We start from the raw sequence: 23,197 nt of genomic DNA, 5'->3' as shown, positions 1-23,197 counted from the left end.
CCCAGAGTTCCATCTGTGCAGTTGGTTTCTTTTGTTTTTAATTTTCCATTCATCTCTGAAAAATTAAACCTCCATTATGATACATTCATATCTCCATGTCCACTTCCTTTGTATGCATATATTTTTATCATATTCATGATTCACATCCTCAGGTGCTTTAAACAATATTTCATTAGAACCAAAGTTGTCAACCCCACTGTGAGGAGAGGGCTCTTCAGCAGACACTAATTAAAACTTGATTTACATTAAAAGTAATAGTAAAAACATTTAAAGAACATATTCAGATATATCAAGAGTAGGAGACTGGCGGAATTACTAAACAAGTACAGGTCACTGTCGAAAAAAATCTGTGAATTAGGGTTGAAAGAGCAGATATCAGCATTTAAGGACAAAAAGGGTTAGACGTTGGCACTAATGATATTAAGAATAGGAGACTGGGGGAATTACTTAACAAATACAGATCAATGCTGAAAAAAAGCCATGAGTTAAGGTTGAATTTGAAAGTGTCTGCAATTCTGCCCAGACACGATAGGAGGAAGTATATGATGAGAGCCTTGTCGATCAATTCAGCCCTGGAGAGATTATGCAAGACTCAAGGGGTAGAATATTTCTCAGCCTGGTCTGTGCTTGTTAACAGGAGAGACTGCTTCTACAGGGATGAGATGGGATACACTTAAATAGAAAGGGTGCAAGAATATTTGCTGATGCTGTTGAGGCAGTGTTAAGTGTGTCGGAAAACTGGTAGATTGGGGGATACACGGACTAATAGATTAAAAGAAGCCGCTGACAGAGGTGAAAGTGATTCTTGCACTGCTTCTATTGGAATGAACAGCAGCCTGGAAAACAAGATGTAGGGGATTTCAGAGACTGCTGGGAGTCATTGTGGTACAAGTAAACACATGGGTTGTGTTAGGGTAGCTAAGAATAGGAACAGCTGCTTGTTGTTTGTTTGTTTGTTTGTTATTTGGTTTTAGGAGCATTAGCAACTAAGGCCATATTGCTCCAGGGATATGCGGTGGTCATTCCCTGACCTTTCCGCATCCTCCGTATTTTGTGGTCACGGGCTCGAACCCCGGTCTAATCAAGAAGTGTGTGTTACGCACTGCTTCTCCTGCCCACCTGGCTACGGAGGCACCCCTAGGAACAGGTGCATGTATGCTTACGTGTACACCAATGCTAGGAGTTTGGTAAATAAATTTGATGAATTTGAGGTGTTGGTCAAAACATCAAAGGCTGATATTGTTGGTATATCAGAGATGTGGTGTCACACAGATATAAGCAATGCAGAACTGGAATTTGGGGAGCACAGTGTGTGCAGAAAGGATAGACAGGATAGGAAGGGAGGAGGGGTTATGCTATTAGTTAAGAAACAAATAAAATCCAAGGAGGTACAGCCAATCGACCTCGTTGGACAGTGCAGTTTTGAGTCAGTTTGGTGTGACATAAGCTGGAAAATCAAAATTGAAAGTAGGAGTGTGTTATAAGCCTAATGACTCTGATGAGTATAATAAAAAACTGAACAGGAAAATAGAGTGGGCCAGTAAATCAGAGAGTCTTATAATGGGGGATTTTAATTTGCATGTTTGGGAGGCAACTAGAGGGAGTAATACTCTTGATCTGATTATCAGTAGTGATTCTTCATGCATTAAGAATCTGCAGATAAAGGAACCACTAGGTGGCAGTGATCACAGTTTGCTGAAGTGGGATTTACTCAAAGAGGTAACTACCATCAAGGGTAAAGGGAAGGGTTTTTGCTTTTGTAAAGGTGACTATGGAGATCTGAGAGTGTATTTAAATTCTATACGGTGGGACTAACTGATGATGTTACCAACAGCAAATTCAAAATGGGAAGCATTCAAAGAATTAATCTTGGAAGCTACTAGGCTTTACATACCAACTAAGAAATATTGTTCAAGGTTTAGGCCTAATTGAATGTCAGATGAACTAATGATACATGTGGGAGAGATGAAAAATGCATGGGTGACATGGAAGCCTACAATAGATATAAGCTGGTCTGTAGCCAAGTCACAAAGGAGGAAAGGCAAGCAAAGGCAGATTATGAGAAATCTTTGGCAAAGGATGCAAAGAAAAACAGAAAAGAGTTCTTTACCTATGTAAACTTTAGAAGGAAGCGGATGAATCAGATTCGTCCACTGGATATCGATGGTTCAACTGTTGATGATCCTGCTCAGGTGGCTAACAAACTAAATGAGTACTTTGCATCTACATTCACACATGAGGAGTTATTCAGGGAGGGGAATGCCAGAGGTAAACTAAACTCTGGCAGTGAGCTAAATAATTTTGTAATAATTGAGAGGAAAGTGGAGGAGAAATTGTTGAAGATAAACATAAGAAAGGCACCTTTGGTGGATGGGATCTATCCAGTTATATTAAAGGAGGCAGCAAAGGAAGTAAGCAAACCCTTAGCCATAATTATGAGAGCTTCCTTGGACTCGGGAGGTACCCATGGACTGGAGATGTGCAAATGTGACCCCAATTCACAAAGGAGAATCAAAGGGTGACACAAGTAATTATAGACCTGTTAGTTTAATTACTGTTCCAGGGAAATTAATGGAGTCACTGGTTAAAGAAGCACTGCAGGATCATCTAGACAAAACTTCAGTTATAGCTTGGACACGGCATGGGTTTGTTAAGGGGAAGTCTTGTCTGACCAGTTTGATTGTATACTATGATGTAGTCACAAAGGAACTGGATGCAGGGAATAATTTTGATATCATATATTTGGATCTTAGAAAGGCTTTTGATACTGTTGCACATGGAAGACTGCTGCTATAGATAAAGGGATGATTGAGTGGGAGAAGACAGAGAGTGTTAATCAAGGAACCCTGCTCTTTGTGGACTAATGTTATTAGTGGAGTCCCTCAGGGTTCAGTGTTGGGTCCATTGTTGTTTTCTGTATTTATAAATGATATTGATGATGGTATATAAGGTTTAATGTCCAAGTTTGCAGACAATACAAAGGTTGGCAGAGTTGTTAATGACACTAATGGCAGTATGCTGCTACAACAGGATATAGAAAAGTTGAGCAGATGGGCTGAGAGGTGGCAAATGAAGTTTAACATTGACAAATGTAAAGTACTACATATGGGAAGCAGTAACCCCAGAGTAACGTATCAACTCTGTGGTACTAGACTGACAATGGTAGAGAGTGAAAACGACCTGGGAGTAATTGTGCAGGCAGATATGAAGTTTTCTGGACAGTGCAGACGGTCTGCAAGAGTAGCTCATGGTGTCTTGTCACTGATATATAGGAATTTTTCTAGCAGGGATAAGGAGGTGATTATCCCCTTGTATAAGGCTATGGTCAGGCCACACCTTGAGTACTGTATACAGGTCTGGAGGTCTCATTTTAAGAAGGATGTATAGCTGTTGGAACGAGTACAGAGAAGGGCAACAAGATTAGTGAATGGAACAAAGGGTTGCTCTTATGAAGAAAGGCTTAAGTTTTGCAGATTACAATGTTTGGAGACTAGGCACTGCGAGGTGATCTGATTGAGGTGTATAAAGCCTTGAATGGTTTTAGCATGTTCAGTGCTGATGGGATTCTTCCTCTTGCTCAGAATAATCAACTGAGAGGGCATAAATTTAAATTGAGGAAAGACAGCTGTAGGATAGATGTGTGGAAGTTTGCCTTTGGCCAGTGGGTAGTTGATTGGTGGAAGACTTCCATCTTTTGTTGTGGCAGTTTATAGCCTAAATAAATTTAAGTCTGAGCTGGACAGGTATTTGGAACAAATGGAGGGGTGAAATCAGCGCTTTTTTTTTTTGGCCAATGCTGCATAAGCTTGCTTTCTTGCATTGTGTGCCTCTACTAATGCTAATATGAAACCAGTTAGCATTTAGATGGCTGTAGACAGTTCTGACAAAGGTGAGAACGGAAATGGCTCTGGAAATCTGATTTTAACCATAATTTACAAGGTCCCGAGGTACCAAACAAAAACCAGATAGCATTTAGATAATGATTGGCTGGTTTGAGCAAAGGAAAGAACTGAAATGGCCTTGAAAATCTAAGTTAAACCAGCTAATTACAAAGGAAATTCTATCTAATTATCTGGTAAGGAATATGATAACAATTTATGCAAACAAATCAAGTGTGAAAGCAGATAAGAAGGTATTATGATGGGAAACTTTTAATTTTTCAGCTTGAACTGGAACTCTAGGGTTGGTTCCTCGCAAAATAAAAGTATACAGTACGTTTAGATTGATTAGACAACTGCATTTAATGTCAACATGGTAAAGATGCCGCATGGTGGTAGAACATCCTTGACTTTATTTTTTAAGGACCCAACTGCTATTAAGAATTACTTCATAAAGGAACCATTAACAGGTAGTAAGCACATAATGTTTGAGACATATCTAAAGACATATGCGTTGTTAGAGGTAAATAAAGAGGTTTTAATTTTTACAGGGGAATATTCAATGGGAACAGTTAGTATTCACAGTGGTAAATGATGCAAGAAAGCAAGCTTATATAGAATCAGTCAAAAAAAAAAAAAAAAAACCACCACTTCCCACATTTCCTATCCATGCCATCTAATTTGTCTAGTTTCTTAAATATATTCAAACTACCCACTTCCATAGCACCAGTTGGAAGTCTGTTCCAACAGTCAACTACCTGCTGGCTGAAAGCAAATTTCCTCACATCTGTCCTGCAACCATCCTTCCTCAATTTAAATTTATGTTCCCTATCGTGTGTTGTGTGGCAAAAGGTAGGTTACCATTAGCATTTACTCAATCCATTCAAAGCCTTAAACATCTCTATCAGATCTCGTCTTGGATGCTGTAATTTGCAGAGCTGAATCTTTCTTGGTAACAGAACTCTTTTGTTCCCCTCACTAATCTCGTTGCTCTTCTCTGCACCTATTATATCAACATCCTTTCTAAAATGAGGCTTCCACACTTGTATGCAGTACTCAAGATGTGGCCTAATCATTGCCTTATACAATGTGATAATCACCTCCTTTCCCTTCTGGCAAAATTCTTCTATGTTGTTGACAGAACCCCATAAACTGTCCTAGCAGCCTGTCTGCACTTTTCAGAGAATGTGTTAAACTGACAATTTTCCGTGGTGTTTTTTGATTGCCCAATTGATATATTATTTTAAGATTACTGCTACCTATATGCAGTATCTTCCATTTGTCAATTATAAACTTCAATTGCTATTTCTCAGCCCATCTATCCAATTAGTTTGTCTAAGGCAAACCAATCTTTTTTGCCACACCTTCTTTGGCAAAGGAGATCATGAGCACTAGAAAGGAGTTTTTCATGTGTGAACATTAGGTGGAAGGAACTGATATTAGCCAACTGCAGGATAGATTTGGTGACATCATTAATAACCTTAAGCAGAAAGCTGTTGTAGCAAATTGATATTTGTTGTATCAGTATTTCCATTTGGGCATTCTGTTATGCTTTATTTTACTGTTTTGTCTAGATAAGATTCTGGAATCTAGATTAATTATCATGCTTAAATGTGAAAAAAAGGCATAGGCTGCTGATGGAATTTATTCAGTGACATTCAAAGGAACCATCAAACCCTCTGTTATAATTAGCTCATCCCCACACTCAGGAATTCCCAGAGGATTGGAGATGTTTCTTCAGTTTATAGAAGTGATTCCAATGGGTGAAATGGGTGAGGAACCTGTGTGTCAGAGAAAATTTTAATATCTTAATGTTAAATGTGCAAAAAGGAAGCTTGATTTCTACTTTCTGGATTTAGTAGAAAGTAGAAATTTATTAGGGGTGCAGGTGATACATCTATATTGTTGGAATTGTAAGGATTAATTGTGCAGTTTGGCTGATATGAGCAGATTTAAATAATATTGGAAAAATATCGAACAAATCATCCTAAATATCAATTTTTCAATAATTGAAATCAGTATCCCTAAATCTTACTGCAGTAGAGTTGCATTTGAGAATTGAGGTTTAATTATGCTGATTTAAATTTATTCTTTGAGAGAATCAGATTCAAAGATCAAAATGGAAAAGCATCTTAAATTAGCATTAAAATGGAAATTCAGGTATTTAAACAGAAGTTGCCAGGGAGTTGCCTTTTTATATAACTTCTTATAATTTTATTAATTTGCTTATGTGAATTGTATACACTGAATTGCTGTATTATCTAATTGTAAGCTAATTTTGGAGAGTTATCTTTTCAACACTTTTCAACAAAAAAGTGTTAATAATATGAACATGTGTTTTAGCTGTGGGATGTGTTTTAACTGTAAGTAATGCTTGTAAGATAATGTCTATTTTATGTTTAATGTTGTTGTGAAACCTGCATGTAAAGGAATAAGGATTCTGTACTGGCAATTGTTAATTATAAAAAATATTTATTCAGATTTTCAGTCTTAGTAAATGCAGATTGCAATTTATCCAGACTGTTGGTTAAATACAGAACTTCTATATGAATATATAGAAGTTTCTAAACTTCATATAAAACAAAAAAATTTTTTTTTCTATGCAGCTTCTATTTTTCTGAAAAGTATGGCATTATGTAAAAGGGTAGGACTTCAGGTTTATCGAATTTTCAGGCAAGAGTATAAATAGCACTGTATAAGTACAATGCTCAAAACTGGATATTTTTAATTGAAAGTATGGGCAAGATTGGGAATTTTTTTTGTATATTACAGTACTTTAGCTTTCATATCAGAAGATTAGACTAAAAAATTCACAGTCCAAATCATTTTATTTGAATTGATACCAGACTTTTCCAGATTAAAGCTATTCACTGCCGGACAGTAGTGGTGCTATTCAATACCAGTCATAGAATGCTAAAATATGGATTGATGCCATACATGATACAACAATGTTCTGTTGCACAGTACTATGAAAATTTCACAAGATGTAATAAGAAAAGATAATGTAAGCAGCAAAAAATTACAGAGGCATTACTTATTTGCCATACCAAACTATCTGAGAAGATTGTAGAAAAATTTTCTGCAGTCAAAAGAAAACCAGCAGTATGGGTTCTGGAGAAACAGATTCACCATTGATCTGATCCTCTGGTTGAGAGAAATAATTGAGAGGCACTAGGAATTTGGACAGCTATTATGCATGACTTTCATCAATATGGAAAACATCTTTGACTACAATCTATGAAGAAAGTAGGAACAATCTATGAAATAGTTTTGAAGAACTAAATAGTTCCAAGGCATATATGAGCAACCAAAAGTTGTCTGGACAAAATATTAGGAAATTTTGACTTCAGCCTGCATATTGTAAAATCTGTCTTCAATTTTTTAAAGGAATCTCAGAAAATTCTCAGTTGCTTTGTGGTACCGCTTATGTCACTTCTTTAGTGACTATAGTGCTCTCCTTAGCAGTAATGGCGCCTCCGTAGCCAGGTGGAAAGGAGCAGCAGTGTGTAGCACATGCTTCTTGATTAGACCGGGATTCGAGCCCGTCACCACCAAATACGGAGGATGCGGAAAGGTCAGGGAATGACCACCGCATATCCTGGAGCAATATGGCCTTAGTTGCTAATGTTCCTAAAAACCAAATAACAAACAACAAAGCTCTCCTTAGCTACACATACTGAGTTATCTATCCTGAAAAGTACTCCTATTACTCTTACACACCACAGGCAATAGGAAATCAAAGTGAAAAAAAGATAGTGAGTGCTTGTATAACCCAGGAAGATAACTGTGATGGTCAGTCTTTTTTGGTACTTGTACTGTAATTTCGCAATACAAACTAAGGTGAAATGAACGATGAATCCATGCCGAACTGTCACTTCACATCACAAGATAGTCTATTACACAAGGAGAGTTAGGAAAACAAAAACAGCATATGCACTATCCTTCATGTGCACTAGTCTATTGAAAGTGAAACCTGTGGCCTCAAACTTCTTTATCAAATTACTTGTAGCTTTACAAACAAGGACCACAATGCAGATTATGCATGCTGATATTCCTGTAAAAGCTTCTGTATTAAATCTGTGCATGTACTATTAGTGCTTCACTTACTTTTCAAGCTATATGCCTCCCATTGTCTTCATGAATAAAAGATTGCTTTGCTCTTTACAAACATTAATAAATAGTCAGCCTGGAACAAATTTGAACTATGCAGTTATGAAAACTTCCAAAATATCAAACATACGCCTAATATAAGAATGTTTCAAATTTTCAACTCTTTCCTACAAGTGCTTCAAGAGATATATAGATTTCCAACCTCAGCTGGAAGTATTACTTCCAGCTGAGGTTGGAACTTATTAGCATGTATTTTTAGCTGAGGGTGTTATTTTATAATCACCCTCTACAGTGATTGGAGAAAGAGGAAGATGACCAAGGTCATCTCTATCATCTGCTTCTGGCAAGGCACCAAAAGTGGATGATATCGTGAAACTAGGTACTGTGCAGTTTCGACAATTTCATCATGATCTTGTTGAATTATTTCTGTGCAAAAGAATTTATCAGTTGTATCACCACACTCAGATTGGTGGAGAACAGAAGAAACCTAGGATTAATTTTACAGTCCAACATGTTCTCTGATCAGTTCAGACAGGCTGCTAGAACAGCTCATGTGGTTCAGCCAATTATATATATACTGGAATTTTGCCATTGGGTACAAGGTTAGGCCACATCTTGAGTATTGAATACAGGTCTGGAAGCCCTCATTTTAAGAAGGATGTCAATCTGTTGGAATGGGTGCAGAGAGCAGTAAAATTAGTCAAGATACACTTACTATAAAAGACTTACGTTTTGCGAATTGCATTTTTTGGATACTAGGCACCTGCAAATAGAGTTTAGGCTTAGCGTTTAGGGCTTTAAGCAGATTGAGTAAACTAAATGCTGATGGCATCCTTATTCTTTCTTGGACAGTGCATATAAGGAGACAAATTTATGTCTCCTTATATATCTTGTTTTATTTATTATTGTTATTATTATTTTATTTATTTTTTGACATTAATAACAAAAATGCATGCATTGGGTGAACTCATTTTGAAATTCAATCTCATACATTTCTAGATTTCATGAATTTGTTGTGCAGTTTTATAATCAATTACATGTGACATTTTGGGGTGGTGGGAGCTGTCCAAAAAAAAATTCTTCATTATTAGCCACCAAAATTAAGAAAATAAATATGAATTTCATTAATCACAATTAACTTTAAGAACTTTTTTAATTATAGATACCTTAAAAATAATGTCCAGAAAAATCAATTTCCATTAAGTAAAAATCAGACTAAAAATATACTAGGTTTTTCATTTATGATTTTTTTTAGAGTTAGAAGGAAAATTTTTCATTTTGTAGCTATATATAGGTAATCAGTAATAAATATGCAGAATTTCAAAGAGAAGGGCAATAATTTATTCATAATGACATTGGAGGAATGCAATTGGACAAGTTAATAAAGCACTAGTACATGCAGAGATTTAATACTGAAGTTGTGCTACAGGAATATCAATGTGTGCATAATGTCCACCGTAGCCAAGTGGTCAGGTGCACCGAGTGCATAAGTACACATGCCCTGAGTGACCGGGGTTCAAGCCCGTGACTGCTAAATACAGTGCTGTTTCTTGTATTCTGTCTATCTTGTGAACTCCTCTGACTGTTTGGTCGTCCCGGAGTATAAACAGAAAATTTATTTATTTATTGTCTGTTATGATCCATATTCCAATAAAATGTGTGTGCAAATTCTGTGTGCAACAGATTATATGAAGGATAGCACACATGCTGTTTCTCACACCTGCCATATTTTTCAGAGAGGTATTTTCAAATATTCATTTCCAAGTGACTTAAACTATTTCTTTAGTTGTATCTCTAAACACAAATTAAAGAAAGTTTGTCTTTAAATACAAATTAAAGAAAGTTGTCTTTAGAAACACAAAATAACAAATTTTGAATTATGTATATAGAGGTGTAAAATTTAGTTATGATTTTTCTCTTAATAAAGTTTAAACAGTCAGTGTTATTAAATTTGTTCATTGAGTGACTCAGTGAATGAATATATAGATTGAATAAATATTATTAAATTGCTACAAGTATACCCCACTTATTGACATTTCATTATAAGAACACTCAAAAGTTACCACCAATATTCAATTTACAATGTCCCTCACCTCATTCTAGACACTTTAAAAATAATTTCCAAAAATATTAAAAATCACACTACTCAATATTAGTGCTCCAAGCTGAGTAAAGAAAAATCATTGTTACAATATTTTCCACAAAACCTAGCATTATTTAGTAAGTAGATGGGCTTTATATACTGTTTTTATCTGGTCTGTGTTTACTTGATTCATTTATTGATTTTGTTTTAGTAGTCGCTTTAAAATGATCCCAAAATGCTTATGAATGAATAAAAGAAGCAGCATGGAAGGAAGTTCAGATATTAAATGTGGAATGAAGCTTGGAGAAAATAGGCCTGGTTGTATCCAAGATTGCTTTGGATTGTTAGAACCAGTACATTATATACAAAGAAACATAATGGAGATCGCAAAAGAGGCTTGGATAATGTTGAGGAGGTTGATATACTCAAATCACAATGGAAAGTTTCACTACTAAAAAACTCCTTGAACTTGAAAACCAAAGCATGCAAGGCAAGGTTGAAGAAATGCTAATGCTACAGCTCCAAAAAAATAATAGCAACCAAGGACATATCAAAAGCTTTTACCAGTTTAGAAGCTGCAATGGCTATCTTTGCTGAGAAAGTTTAAGACTCACAAAGGAGCAGCAGTTAATCTGGAGATAAAAAAACAATATCAAATGCCATTAGCTATTGTACAATTGTTTCATACTGCCAATAAGGAGATATCAATAGCATCATCTTTTAAACTACTTAAACAACTTTATTGCACCTACAATAGAAGAATCTTTATTGACTGCAACTGACTAAGATTAATAAAAACAACAATTTGATGTTCATTCTTTTTTATTTTACAATTTTTCTGCTTCCATGATTGTAGATCTAATGGGAATGGTTAAATAAATCAACAATCCACAAAGTTTCAACCTTTTATTTTATTATTTTGCTGTTATATAGCTAGGCTATGGTTATTACTAATTTATGCAAAATAGGTAAGTTGCCTTCTTTTGCAATTACCCTATTAAACAACTATAATAGTTAAAATTCACTACTTGTCATTATTATTTTATTTTTTCTGATGAGTGCATCTGTCATCATAACATGGATGTATATGGAAAATTGCCATTTGCTTAATGACATTTCGGTTAATGATTCATTTCCAAGGAACCTAATCCTGTCATTAATTGAGATATATCTGTACCTCATTTTCAGAAATTTTGTCTTGGCTTTGCCAGAATTGAAGAGTAATATTATATTTCTGCCTTTCTTCATAGATTTATATAAACATGGATTACAGAGAAGTAATTTCTTACCTTTTATAAAAGTTTTAAAGGTAAGTATAAAAATTTGTTTCCACATGTAGAAAATGCAATGGCAGAAAAATTGTCTTTCAGCAATTTCCAAATTTAGATATTTAATTTTTTTATATTGTGTTGCTTTGATATATATATATATATATATATTGTTTTTTTTTTTTTTTTTTTTGTTTTTTTTCCCTGTATGTGTTCATAATTTCAGATCATAAGTAGGCAGATCATAATTTCATACTGCCAACCTTTATGATTTTCTCTGATTTCTGCTAGTTATGTTTCTTTTTGAGAAATACTTTCAAATTTCAGTCAATTTTTGTCATGTTTTTTAAATACATGCTTACTATTTTTATTGATGTGGGCTTAAAATCACTGATAGGTGATACTACTCATTTTTAGCACAAATTCAGCATGTGTGTCAATCATTTGATTACTTTGGTTTCAGTTTTGTTTTAGTATTGTACAGTAGTAGCATTGACAATTATATTAGTTTAGTGAAGTCTTAAAGTACCGTTGAGTTTTCGTTAAATTTTTTAGCATGAGTTTATAATTGCAGTACTTACCTCTTAATCCGTAAAATCAAGGAAGTGGATTCATATAAAGGGAAAAGTGAAAAGAATTAAAAATTAGAAGTTGAGCTATTAAAGTCGTGCCCTATGGAAGAAAAGAAGTGCACAACTTTTTCCTATGTTGTCATCCATAAAAGAATCGAAACACATAATTTTGATTCTTTTATAGATGACAACCTAGGAAAAAGTTGTGCACTTCTTTTCTTCCTTAGGGCATGACTTTAGTAGTTTTTAACTTTTAATTTTTAAATCTCTTCACTTTTCACCTTATACGAATCCACTTCCTTAATTTTTTTGATTAAGAGGTGAGTACTGCAATTGCTAAAAAAACTCTTGCTAAAAAATTTAATAACAACAGTAGTAGCATTCCATTTTTAATCTGATTTCTGCCGTTATCTATTTGTCTAGTTTTATCAGAAATATTTTGGGTTAATTCACCTAATTATTTGCTTCTGAAAAAGACAATGAAAACTTTCAGCTTATCTGAGGATTGATTTATATTCTGTGAGCATTATTTTCCCCAAATGCATCAAGTGTCAAACACCTACTCCAACATAAAATCTTTTATTCCATGTGGTATTTCAGCCATTACTGCAACAGGTGTGGTTGAATATTGGACTGTATTTTTCCTGGAATGGGATGGAATTTTGAAATATGTTAGAATATCTCAAGTTTTGTCCATCCTCCTTATCTTTTATTGTTTGTGTCAAATAAAATATTAGTCTGTTTCAGATAAAATATGTAAAATTGAATCTTTGCTTTAAAAAAGTTTCCATGCAAATTTTATGCTAGAAACTGAAGAAAGCTTAGATGAAGAAATACCTTGCATTTTTTGGCAGATATGTTGGATTAATTTTGATATTTGCTATTTTGAGTAGCATTGATTTATCATTAATTTGGTCTTTTTATTTGCTGTATAGGCTACAGTGTCTTTGCATGTCTTTTTTTTTAGGTGACTTTGCAAATGCATAATGTCTTCACCATATTCATCCACAGATAACAGCTTGACTCTCAGTGGATGGATTTTGATGAAATTTTATTTGTCCTTTTAAATCATACAGATCCTCCTGTTTGGCAAATGATGCAGATTGTCCCATGATCACTCCCGGTATCCTAAATGATACCAGGCATGATCTGTGAGGTATCCAGGGAACAGCATACATTAAGTATGTAATTTGATCTTTAGATTATCTTCCTACTCCGAGGATTATTGGTGAGAAAGAGATCAAGAATGTTAGCTGCATAGTTAAAAGATTTTTTTGTAATTCCATTAGGTAAATGAACTGGCTATGTGAAATAATAGTAAAACCCTTACCTCTACCAGCTGGAATTGTGAATTTTTAAAATTTCCAAGGAAAATTACTTTACTCTTAAGAAAGTTTTAGACTTTGGTTTCATAAGTCTGTCTGTGATGATGCAAATATTTTATGTGACTTTCCTAAGTGATTCCTCGTGTAGAAGCTCAGTTCACAAATGACTGTTTACAGATTGTGTGCCGAGACTGGATTACACGGATTATTTCAAATGGAAACATTCCAGGAAACAAGCAGTTGCTCAACCCAGTATTCAAATCATTATTTTTGAATATTGATAAACCAATGCTTGCAAGGAAATCTGGAACATCTTGGTAGGAAGTCTTGCAAATCCACTTGCAAGACTTCCTGACATCTGGGCACTCTGCTTTCAGCTGTCTACGAAATTTGACTCAAGTGACTTGAGATTCAAATTTTACAGATTCCGGCTTTTTCAAACTGCGAACACCATCTGCTTAACATCTTGTTGTGAGGTTCTTACTGATCTTGAAGCTGAGGGACTTTTTAATCAGAAATTGTTTTGAGCCCGTCACCACCAAATATGGAGGATGCGGAAAGGTCAGGGAATGACCACCGCATATCCCGGAGCAATATGGCCTTAGTTGCTAATGCTCCTAAAAACCAAATAACAAACAAAACAAACAAAAAACAGAAATTGTTTTTGGTTGTGAAGCCACCTTTCCCTTACCTGTGAAGGTAAATTGGTAAAATTTTTCAAATCTTGCAGAGCCAAAATTCTTATGCACTAATTGAGCACATGAAAAGCACAAATGTTAATTAATTTGGCTTGTTAAAAATAAATGCCTTTCATCCTTTTTTACTTTGCAGAGAAACTCACCAGTGTTATGTATTTGAACATGGATCAGTATATCATTCCTGTCACTTGGCCATTTCATTTTGTTTACCTGACTCATTCTTCTCGACTTTTATTTGGGAATACATAATGGATGTGGTTTTCTTGATTCCTCTGTCTACTAGTTGTCAAAAGTAAGGCAGGGAATAAGAGCAGCAGTTTCTTTCCCTGATATGTTGGCCAAGTGTATGGATTGAAATTGATATAGATGTGATATCTGAAGTGTTACTTTTTGCCTTTATTGAACATTTATAAAACTAATTAATAAAAACTTATTAATGTTAACCATATTCAGTCATAAAAGTATTTAGTATTCAATTCCTAAGGCTTTCGGTGCACAGAAAATTTCTCATTAAAGTCCTTCATATCTCATATAAGCACCTTTTATCTATAACTACATTAGCTATTTTCAAATTTGTATCCCATAATGACAGGCTTTTTCTTTACTGTTATACAAAGAAGAACAAACACTGATTATCATATTCTATTAATCTTTATGGTCATACTTCATATTATCAAGCAGAGTAGTATCTGGATTATGCATTTTGACATGATACTTTTGGAATTCCAAATGGTACAACTGCAATAGATTTGTAATTGAATAATTGAATCTGGCCAGTTTTGTTTATTTTCATAAAGGTTTTTGGTATTGAAAATAAATTTTTTGTTTAATGAGTTTTAATTTATGCTTTTAATATATATGCTTGACTTTCAGGTAATTGTTAAAGAGATATTGATAACAACAATACCACCACCCTCTGATTCTCTGTACACTAATAGTCTTAGGTTCCAAATACGGAGTATGCGGAAAGGTCAAGGAATGACCACCGCATATCCCGGAGCAATATGGCCTTAGTTGCTAATGCTCCTAAAAACCAAATAACGAAGTCTTAGGTTAATGTTTTTCAAGTAAATTAAAATATTAAGTTTATTTAAATTCTCTTATTTGTAAGTGTTTAAACTAATATTAAGTGTAAAAACAAAGTTTATTTTAGGTACTTTAAAAAATAAAGAGGTGTGGTGAAAGAAATAAGAATAAAAACAACCACTGGTTAATTTAATAATGTTTTAGTTAAGAATTTTCTTAAATTTTATTAAATGGTTTCTTCCTTAACTTCATTTTGCTTTTACAAATAGGAACATTGTGCTGCCGCAGCTTTAGACTCTGGTATAGACTACAGACAAAAGTTTCTCCCATCTTCGAACAAAACTTATTTTGTGTAAGTACCAGTTTATTTTTATTTCCTCAGTTAATTATTTAATAATCAGGAATTATTGCTGGCATTATAAGTTATTGTAACATTGGTTGGTTATGAATGATTTTCACTTAACTGAAACCCTGAATTTTTTTAAGTATATATTTCAATAGATGATATATATTAAGATATATTTCAATTATGAAAGGTATTAAATTTCATATAATTAGAAGTAACATGCCAAAATTATAATTCTATATTTATCCTATTTTTTCCTAGGAAGTCAAAATGTAATGCTGATCAACAACTCAATACGCTCTTTAAAGTACTTGCAAGCCGTGAAAATGATGGTAAGATAGAGGAGAATAAATTTATGAGAAAATAATATCACCATTATGTATTCTCTTTCTTAAAAATATTAATAGTTTTTTGCAAATTATACTTCAAGAATTGAAGATAGTTAAAATATTTAGAGAATTTTTATTCAGATAAGTGAGACTAAGGTAGTGAAGGAGTTAAAACAGTATAATACTAGAGTAAAATAATAGTAAAATTTTCTTTATATAACTTATTTCAATTTACAAACAAAAAAAAAAAGAAGACATTTCAGCATTTTATTGTCCTTGTAAATACACAGAAATATCTATTTGCAGATATTTCAGTAACATGGACACAAGAATAAGAGAAATAATTAGTGTACACAATCTATTGGACACGTTCCTTCAGAAATATCTGAATATGAAATGAAAATAATTTTAAAAAAAGACATTTTAAAAAGATCCAGTTATACTTATTTTTCTGGAGCACCTGTCTGATAGCTTTTTTGTGAAAAAAACTCTTTGCAGCATTACATTTGTTAAAATAAACAATTCTCCTCCTATATAGCAATACTGAAATGAATTGTACTGAAATATAAAATATAGTGTGCTCCTCTTAAAGGTAAGTATATATATTTTTTTCCTTAATGAAAGGCCTCATTAATTTTACGGATCCGTAAATTTTCTGCTACACTATTGATGAGTGCAATGTTTACATTTATTTTTGTTCAGTGCTATAGGATTGCTCAGGTATATTTCAACAGAGTAGGAAATCAAATAAGATTTATATTTACTGCATATGATTTCATTTGATTTTTGATCACAGGGATCTTTCTGCTCCCAGTAAAGATCAAGGCTGAGTATTTGACCTTAGGATTTGGGCTTCTGATCAGCTCAGAAACAAATATCAATATCCATTGTTCTGCCTAAGTTGCTACTGTTTTTTTTTAAATTGTGTAATATCACTGAAAAGATGAATTGAAATTTAAAAATCTGAGCCACTGCCAGAATAGCCATTTGTAGTCTTACTGGCTGCTCATTGCTGGCAGGCAAGCTGTATTAGTGAATATATTCTGAACTGTGAATAATGTATTTTATCTAAGTGAACAGCCAAGCTGTGTATGGAAGTAACATTTCCATTTAAACACATAATGACCATTAGGTATATTTAAGCACTAGAATTCTGCATTTTCCCTACATATTATAATACCGTAGGACTACAGGAGATATTTCAACGTGGTAGTTGAAATCAAATAAAAAGTTTTGGTGAACATAAGCTCAAGCCTTAAGATTGAATACTTGGTGGAAAACAGTCAGTGAAAGCAGAAAGGTCTCCATGATTGAAATTGAATGCAGTAAAGCATATGAATTTTATTTGATTTCAACTGCTGCATTGAAACATTCTCCTGAAATCTTATACAGTGTACTGTATAAGGTGAATGCAGCCCAATTCTGGGAGCTAAAAGGTACACATAATAGTCATTATGTGTTGGAATGGAATGTCTGAACCCTAATATTGCAGTCTAGGAACTTTTGGGTAGCACTTCATACACATGAGTATAATCAAATACTGGATACTGATGGATTCATACCTATGGGAAGAGGGTAAACATGGGTAGTTTTATTTTATTTTATTTATTTTTTGTTAAGTAAGCCAATGGGAATAGTGTCATAACAGTCCAAAAAACACTATGGCATCGGTCATCTTAGCTGTCTAGAATTTTTTTTTATTGAGTGGAAGGCACCCCTCATTTTGTTTGAGAAATGACATGATATATCCAGGGGTGTGCTGCCAATTTATTAACATGGGGCTCATTTGAGAAGAATTTCAGCTAAAGGTTTCATCACCAGTTAAAATAATCATTAATTTTATAAAATTAAATTTTTTAACAGGGTGGCTCTCTGGAATCTTGCTGCATTCTTTGCAGACCCTCTTAATCTTAGAGATGATGTGGAAGCCATGATTGCTATTGCCTCTTATTAGGCATTAAATTGGTATTTCAGCCCTTGGCATTATACACTCAGTGATTACTGAATTATGACTACCTCTTCAGTAATGGACTATGCTGCATAGCTTGCAGTATAAAAAGCCAAACATCTTTGTTTACTAGAGCAGTAGTCATTTTCATCTGGTCATACAAGTCGAAGTATTAAAGTAGCAGTTATGGGACATAGTAAAGGTGTCATGGAGTTTCAAAAGGGCATGATTGCGGGAGTTCGTGTGTCAGGTGCCTCAGTATCAGAAATAGCATATCATGTCAGTTGCTCATGGCCCACTGTGGTTAAGGTGTACAAAGAATGGTGTCAAACAGGTCAAACCACCTCCCGCCAACAGAACTGTAAAGGATTATGCAAAGTGGATGTATAGAATATGGGGAATACAAGAACAATATCGCAAATGACTTTGCACTGCACACTATCAGACACATGGGGTTTCGTAACAGACAACCCAAGAGACATGCTCTCCTCATCACTAATCACCATCAATAGCAAATGTTGTGGTGTCAACATTTGCTACTGATGTTTTCCCCGTCTTCCCGGAAACCTCTATAACACCATAAGAAGGTACCTCTTGGACACTGGAGGACTGGAAACAAGTGTACTAGTCAGATGAGTCCAAATACCTGGTGCAACATGCCGATGGATGCCTTCTGGCATGGCGCAAGCAACACGAGGCCATGGATCCATTGTGCATGGTGGCCACTATCCAGGCCAGTGGTAGTGGTTGTTTGATATGAGGCATGTTTTGCTGGCAAGAACTAGGATCCCTGGTGTATGAACCAACAGTTCACTGGTGAGATCTACCAGCAGCTCTTAAGAGACCACGTTGCATTTTTTCCCTAGACAGAAACAGGATATTCCAAGACAATGCATCCTGTTATCAGGTCTGCACTGTGCTTGAATGGTTCAGGGAACACAGTGAATCACCCATCTTGATTGGCCTCCAAATTCACTTGACTTCAATCCACTTGAACACCTGTGGGAAGTGAGGCATATGGACACACACATGTCATCTATTCCGACACTGTGGAAAACCTTGCTTGATGGCTGAGTGCCCTCAGCCATCTACGATATGCCCGTCTTCCCGGAAACCTCTATAACACCATAAGATGGTACCTCACAGCCAGAGAAATGCATGTCAATGTGCACCATACTGCAGAGTCAAATGCTAGGTTCACAGGGGCTGTCCCCAAGGCTCGATACTGGGGCTGCTCCTGTGGAATGTCATACTTAATGACTTCCTCACCACTGACCCGAATGAAGTTATCTCCCAGGCCTATGCAGATGACTTGATCTTGGCTGTGGCTGCAGACAGCAGAGCACAACTAGAAATTTCTGCAAATCGGGCTCTCTCGATACTACAAAATTGGGCAAGTTATCATAATCTTCAAATCTTTCTCCAATGAAGACCAATTCCATCTTACTCAAAGGTTTCCTGAGAAGACCCCCACAATTAAGATAGATTGGACCACAATATGTCTCACTACCGAATTGAAATATATAGGAATAATCCTCGACTCAGGACTCGCATTCCTGGCGCACTATGGCCATAGATGCCCATGTGCCTAGAAAATTCTCAAACAAACAAACAAGGACTCACATTCCTCCCACATTGGAAATACTTTCAGAAAAAAAGATATGAAACTGTACTGCCTTGGTCGCCAGAGTTATGTGACTGGACTGGAGCCTCAACCGCTGCATGCTCTCGCTGTTCTACAGGGCAGTATTTCTACCGGCGATTACATATGCCTCGGGGATATAATATCTGAGAGCAAAAATAGCAACAAACAGAAAGAAGCTTGAAAATGATTCAAAGATCTATCCACCTTAATACCTGGGCCTGCCTTTCAGATGCTGGCAAGCACCCTCCCTTTGGACCTGGAGGTGATCCGATGTAGCTCCTCTACCATCTATCAAAAGCCACATCAGTAACCTTCATGGAATATACCATTGATCCCACCAACAACTTGATGGCTGAAAAGAAGTACTTTAACCTCCACTAAAGGAGATGTCACTAGGAAATTTATCCCACAAATCACCAAGTTATATCCCAAATCTTTTCCATGGTTATCCCCCGACCTGTATGTAACTTTCATGCTTATTGGACATGGATCCACCAGAACCAAGCTCTCAACTCTTGGAATTATTGATGACCTCCTCTGCCACTGTGGAGAGCATTAGAGTTGGAATTGCCTAATGTATGATTGTCCTTTGTACTAGGACCTTCATTGCATCCTGACTACTAGAATTAACTTCAATCCAAAAGACAAGGAGCACTACTTGTTGGACAGCAACAGAGTACAAGGCCTTCTCGCAATACTGCCAGGAGCTCTTCACAAGAGGAAAATCTCTACCACTGGAACAACGACAATATCCACCTAAGACCAGAAAGGTTGAGACCAACCCTCCAGCCAGACATCTCATACTGACCTAGATCAACAATGCAAGTATAACGTGCCAGCAGTGAACTTGCCAAGTGGCAGTCAAGACTGAGAAACCTTGCTTGGTCTACTTTACTTCTGCCTTTCCTACACCCCACTTGCCTAATGGAGATATCTCCATCTTACCTTGGGGATGCCTTCCCCTCTACATCCCAAATACTTCTGACTGTTCACTCCCCACTTAACATCTTCTATCTCCGCACTGTAACTTTTTTTTTTTTTCTAACTTGGTCTTTATCCAGGAAGCTCAGGTGATACTGGCAGAGACCAGCCAGAGAAAAATGGGCAGCTTGGCTTGCCTCCTAGCAGTGTGTACAGGCAACATAGGGTCAGGTCTTACTAGGGCCTCTTCAGCTACAAGCCAAACCACAACCACAGAACCTAACACAATACTACTCATTTCCACACACAATACTTTTGTCTGGCTTTTACAGAGTAATGTATACAGTTAATCCCTGAGTTACGTAAATTCAGACTTACGTAAATTTTTTTGGTAAAATTGTAAAGATACTTCTGTGTAATTTTTAAGAGTGAAATCGAATGAAGGAACATTAAGTATAAATTTTATTTTTGTTCCCATACAAACTGTGTTGGATAATAACCTGCAGCATAAATAGAATCTAGGTAAATAAATTTCATTTTTTGCTTTAAAAATTCTGAAGAAATATTCGACAACATGTGTTTGAGACAGGTGAACTACATTTGAAGCACTTCAAGGAAACCCCTACAATAGCCACATGAACTGTGTTCCATTGGCTATTTCTTCAGAGAATTACACTCTAACCCTTTAACATCCTTGATAGAATACGCAACATTTCAAGAGCCTGGAATGATTTGACAACAACTTGTATGAGCAAAGTTTGGAAAAATCATCTAAAAAATTCTGAGCTTAACAAAGATGAATTGATGTCTTCTGTTACCAAAGAAATTGTAAACTTAGCCCAGAAGTTGCAGCTGGTCCTAGAGAACAAAGACGTACTCAAGCTTGTGGATGAATGAGGTGAAGATTTAACAACAGAAGACCTAGTTCAGTTGAACACACAAATAATTGAGGAGCAAGGGAGAGCCGAATCCATTGAGGAACCACAGCAACCCAAGAAGCAGTTCATTTTAAAGGAAATGGCAGAAGCGTTTCATAAAATTCAGAAAGGTTTCCATGTTTAATGAAATGGATGAAAGTACCAAATGTTTCTTGCAAATAGAAAGAAAAGTTCAAGATTGCTTATCGCGAAATTTATAAAGAGAAAAAAGTGTATGAAACAGATGAAGATCAAAGAGTTCATATCACGTACCGCCTCCCTGACCTCTACTCAGCCTACAGCATCCTGTGATTAATGTGTCTTATTAATGCTTAAGATTCCTTTTAAGTTACCTTTACTTTATCCCGCCTGAAGTGAAACTTTGATTCGTTGTGTGGTTTAGACCAATTTTCTTAAATATGTACACTTTGGTTTGATTCCCTTAGTAGCCCTTATAAAGCCTACACAGCGTACGAAATACACATCAGTTTTTACAGTACAATAACATGCATTTTTTATCCTTTTATGTTTCTTATGTGTCACTCCAGTTAATTCAGCTTTGTCCCCAGATAAAGTTTTTAATTGTTAGTATATAACTATTTTTCTTCATTCTTTTGAGGATATCATGTGGCGTTTGTAATTTTGATATATCAAGGATATAATAGCATTTTATTAGTTATTCCTGAGTTACGTAAAAATCAACTTACATAAGGAGTCCTGGAATGTATCTCTTACGTATGTCAGGAACGGACTGTGCTTCACAAGAGTACTTATGGTGCAGTTGTGGGAAACCACCAGTGGTGCCCCCCCCCAAATGTACACTATGTGGGAAAACCTTGCAGGCAGCATGGCTGCAGATCTCTGTGGACATCTCATCTTCAGACATCTAGTGGAGTCAATCCTAGGCAAATAGCAGCTGTTATCTATAGTGAATGGTGGCTTAACGTGGTATTAGGTAGGTGATCATAATTTAGTGATCACTGAGTGTATATTGGTTGAATTCTTGACAGTCTAGAGTTTTAGGTGATGGACTTTGTCCTGTCCCCATTTTTATTGAAATCTGGATGACTTGTTTGTAATCATCCAGTCCTCAACTAATTCTCCTTGTGTAGTTGTGAATAACAGAACTTGGTGTGTTACCCTGCAATGCTTGTATGGTTATGTGATTTTGTGCTAAGTTCTCCAGTTGAATGTACTCTTTCACAATTTAGTTTTATCACAATTAATGCCAATTTGCAAGTTTAAATTTTCTTGTACAAACATAAAAGGAAAGCAGTCGAATTAAATATATTAGCAAAAATTAAGCTATTTTCAGAATAGATCATCAGTATGGATTCCATCAGTGTCGAAAAATTGGAGATTTGTTGGCTTATGTTACCCATCCATGGACAAATTCAATTTAAAAGTTTGGTGAAACTCAAGCTTTTGATATTTCTAAGACTTTTGATCATGTTTGGCATAATGGTCTTCTAAGCAAGCTTCCATTTTATAAATTGCCAACTGGTTTTTGCAATTAGGTATCCAGTTTTTCTCTCTGACTGCTCACTGTAGGTGATGGTAGATGGCTCACTGTCTTCCAACTTTTCTATTAATTCTGGTGTTCGCCAAGATTCAGTTCTTTCTCCCATTCTTTTCCTCTTGTATATTAATGACCTTCCACTGACTGTAAATCCTATCCATAGTTTTGCAGATGATAGCATGTTTCCTGCCACCTTCTGATTTTTGAAAGCTTGCCCTGCACAAACAGCTTCATATTCTCAAATGTCCACCAACAATTTCTTAAATGTTGATCTCTGGGTAATTCTACAATGGGGCAAAGATAACTTAGTTGATTTCAATCCTTCTAAAACTCAGTCCTCTCTTATATTTCATGGAAAGGAGTCTGCTGCACTTATGCTTATCTTTGATGACACTCAGTTTTCTAGACAAGATCACATATCTCTATAATTAATAACCCATCTCTTACAAAGTCTCTCCACTCTGTCTCATAGATGCTCTGTTTCTCCTGCATGCCTTTTCTGTAGCTACTTCTTTGGGTACTGCCTTCCCTCTTCCAAATAAGCCTGAATACATGCCACATCAGGTCAGCATCCATTAATTGTCCAGCTTAAAAGTCACAGAACCAACTTTT

At 35.5% G+C, this 23,197-nt stretch overlaps 1 protein-coding gene across 2 annotated transcripts in view; it reads left to right on the top strand.

The window, feature by feature from the left end:
* LOC150091430 (AFG1-like ATPase) overlaps window positions 1–23,197 on the top strand; it is a 185,816-nt gene that overhangs the window by 84,294 nt on the left and 78,325 nt on the right. For both annotated transcript variants that reach the window (XM_090383864.1, XM_090383871.1), the window contains exons 7-9: window positions 11,322–11,380; window positions 15,230–15,312; window positions 15,568–15,638. In XM_090383864.1, the coding sequence (XP_090239990.1) occupies window positions 11,322–11,380; window positions 15,230–15,312; window positions 15,568–15,638 (213 nt within the window). The remainder of the gene's footprint in view (window positions 1–11,321; window positions 11,381–15,229; window positions 15,313–15,567; window positions 15,639–23,197) is intronic.

The sequence above is a fragment of the Mastigoproctus giganteus genome, chromosome 1 (genome assembly GCF_048544385.1).
Source record: "Mastigoproctus giganteus isolate SK-2022 chromosome 1, ASM4854438v1, whole genome shotgun sequence".
NCBI classification, from domain to species: Eukaryota; Metazoa; Arthropoda; class Arachnida; order Uropygi; family Thelyphonidae; genus Mastigoproctus; species Mastigoproctus giganteus.
This window is presented reverse-complemented; position numbering and strand designations above follow the sequence as displayed.